General features: G+C 37.0%; 1 protein-coding gene across 6 annotated transcripts in view; it reads left to right on the forward strand.

Moving 5' to 3' along the window:
- Hsf2 (heat shock transcription factor 2) overlaps positions 1 to 3,321 on the forward strand; it is a 26,956-nt gene that overhangs the window by 4,711 nt on the left and 18,924 nt on the right. For 4 of the 6 annotated variants that reach the window (XM_010638246.3, XM_010638247.2, XM_033763210.1 and 1 more), the window contains one exon: positions 125 to 514. In XM_010638246.3, the coding sequence (XP_010636548.1) occupies positions 377 to 514 (138 nt within the window). In that variant the 5' untranslated portion in view covers positions 125 to 376. Of the gene's footprint in view, positions 1 to 46; positions 515 to 3,321 lie in introns of those variants that run through there. The other 2 variants (XM_019209634.2, XM_033763211.1) reach the window with 2 other exon arrangements.

The raw sequence follows: 3,321 nt of genomic DNA on the forward strand, positions 1-3,321 counted from the left end.
ATTTTTTCATCTTCTATTTTTTCTTTTCCCTAAATTTTTTTTTTTTTTTTATCCTCCATGTGAAACAAAAGTCCCAAGAATGGGTTTCCAACCTGTATTTAACAATTGGTTCTTTCTGCTTCAGTTTGAGCACAACTGTCCTGTGGCCACACCTGATTTCCAGGGTGAGGATGTACAGTACTGGGAAGAACAGGAGTTTTTCTGAACTGCCTGACTGACGCTGTCATCTGTACCTGAGGATGCCCAGAGGAAATGGGGACTGGGTGCTGGGTATGACTTTCGCCTTCAGGGTGGAGTTTGGAGCTCAAAGGGCAGAGTTGCATGCAACTGAATGAAGTCATCTGGGAAAACAAGTGAAGACAAAAGGAGCTGAAAGATGGAGAATTCTAGAGTTAGAGATTATGAAGGCAAAGAAAAGCCAGCTAGAGAGACCAAGAAGGAACGTGAAAAGAAGGAAAGCAAGGAAGTCAACCCCAGAAGTAAACGATTGAGAGTGGTTCAGGAGAGACCCAAGGTGCTTTTCTGAATGTTCTGTGTGCTCCTGGTGCGCACAGCTAGGGTCTTTAGGGCTGTCTGCGGATTACTGGAGAGAGTGGGGTATTGCTGTTCTCACCTCTGGAGCACCTGGTGTTTCCCAAAAAGAAAACTGCCGGCTTACTCCTCCAGTTAGTCAAGCATGAGTGAGATCTGCCCTTGACCTACTTCTTCAAACTGGATTATTAGCTGTTCTTCATTTTTACTAATCTAGTGAATATAAAAATTTTATCTCAATGAGATTTGATGTTTCCCTGGTTACCAGTGGTACTGATATAACCTTTATGGTTGTTTATTACCCATTGGTTTCCTCTGCTGTGAAATGCTTTTTTCACATTCTGTTCTTTTATTATTTATAGAAATTCCTTATATTGTATAATATCACTTTTTTTGATATGTGTTGTTTCTCCTAATTTATGGCTTATCTTTTGTTGAGTAGTTTGTAAACAGCATAATGTATTAGTCTTTAATGTGATTCAGGTTTTCACTTTTTAAAAATAAACTCAAGTAGCTAATAATAATTGGTTATAATAGCATCTTTCTACTTTAAAACCCTATTTTTAATTCAGAGAATTTAATGTGTTATTTTAGGGGGAGTTAACTTTACATGCTACATTTCCTTAATATCCTCTATTTTGATATTTTCTTAAAGTTGCTACATATAGTTTCACAATTTATTTTTGATACCTACCATTATTCTATGATTGGTATCATTTACTCTGGTTGTAGTTTCAAGATGTTTTCTCTGTGTAACCTAAGGCGAGAAGATAACTTATGGTCTTTGTTTGAAAAGTGCACATTTTATATGTGTGTGCTCTCTGTGGAACTGGTGGTTGTGGTTGGTTTTTCTGATCCACTTTCACTGTTCTGTGTATTTGGCTGTCTAGCACTGTTCCTGAGTAGTTCAGCCCTTCCCTCCAAGTTTGAATACGGCCACTTCTGTGAGTTTTAAATTGTGGTAAGATGTACTTGAGAAAAGTAACCATTTTAGACATTCGGAAGTGTGCAGTTCCTTGATGCTAGTGCATTCATGTTGTTACACAGCCTGCACCCCCATCCACCTGCAGATCTGCCTCCTGCATAGCAGGTCTCCTCTTTCCAGACTGAAACTCACCGTGATCAGATGGTACTGCCGTGCTCTCCTGCCCTGAGCCTGTTGTCATTGCCCTGATCCTTTCTCCCTGTATGAATTTGGCTTTTCTGGATAGTTCATGTAAATGGAATCATGCCGTGTTTATCCTCTTCGCATAATCTCTAGCTTCATCAGGGTTGCATCATGTGCCATAATTATTTCCCTTTTTAAGGCTAAATAATATTTCACTTTATCTTTGTGTGACATGTTTTTCTTGTGTTGATGGGCACTTATGTTGATCCCCCCCTTTTAGCTGTTGTGAATAATGCTACTGCAATACTAATAACTTCAAATTTTGGCTTTTAAAAATTTTTGTATCTAGAATGGGAATTGCTGAATCGTACAGTAATTCTGTGTTTCATGTTTCTGAGGAACCACCAGCTGTAGTCCATATTTTATATGTCTTACCAGCAGTTCAGAAGGGCTCATGTTTGTCCACTTTTTGCCAACACTTATTTTCTGCTTTTTTTTTTTTTTTTTTTTCCCTGAAAGCCAGCCATTCTAATGGCTAAGAAGTCAACTCCCATCGTGGTTGTGGTTTTCATTTCCCTAATGATTAGTAATGAATATCTTTTCATATTCTTCTTAATTACTTTACTTTTGGAGAAATGTCTATTCTATTTGAGTCTTTTTTGTGTGTGTTTGTTTGTTTGTTTTTTGATGGTCCTGGGGATCGAACCCAGGGCCTTCATACTGAACTACATCTCCATCCCTTTTTATTTTTAATTTTGAGACAGTGTCTCCCTAAGTCACTAATTTGCCCAGGCTAGTCTTGTAGTCTTCCTGCCTCAGCTTTCCAAAGTACTGAAATTAATTTGCATTTTTATGGCTTGATTTGATGTATTTTTTAATTAGTATATGTTTGTGATACATGATAATTACATTCATCTTGGAGACTTCCTACATACACATATTGTATCTTAATTTTAGTTCCTCTTCCTGCCCACTTCCCAGCCCCCCCATCTTTACGTTTTATTTTGCATTTTAAATATTTATATTTTGAATTGGGTTTTTTGTTTTGTTTGTGCTTTTGTATTGTGGTTCTTGTATAAGAGATACATATCAGATGCAATTTACAAATCTTTTACTGCATGCTGTGGGATGCCTTTTCACATTGCTAATGTTCTTTGCCCCAAAATTTGAAAATTTGATGTTGTCTTATTTGTGTTTTTGCTCTCCTTGCCCGTAGTTTGATGTTGTGTCCAAGATGTTACCAAATCCATTGTCATGAAGATTTCCTCTAAAATTTTTATCTTAGCTCTTGTTTAGATCTTTGATCTCTTAAAGTTAATCTTTATAAATGGTGTCAGTTACAGTCCATCTTCATTCTTTTGCATGTGCATATCTATCTAGTTTTCTTAGCAGCTGTTGAAAAAACTGCTTTTCTCCATGAAATGGTTGTTGTATCCCTCTTAACCCTCTGATAGGCTTTAGTTTTGGGATTTTTTTTTTCTGTTGATCTCTGTTTCTGTCTTTGTGTCATTTCCATGCTGTTTTGATCATTGTATTGTTTTTTCCATTAAGTTTATTGATACATTTAAAGCAAACAGTACAGTTACATTTATTTTGGGGATCATGATATATCTTGGTTCTTCTTTGTTCCCCATACTCCTGCCCTCCCTTCACCCCCTTCAACCTTCCCTATTTACAAAGAG

This window comes from Fukomys damarensis, unplaced genomic scaffold (genome assembly GCF_012274545.1).
Source record: "Fukomys damarensis isolate Sample0158 unplaced genomic scaffold, DMR_v1.0_HiC HiC_scaffold_14, whole genome shotgun sequence".
Classification (NCBI taxonomy): Eukaryota; Metazoa; Chordata; class Mammalia; order Rodentia; family Bathyergidae; genus Fukomys; species Fukomys damarensis.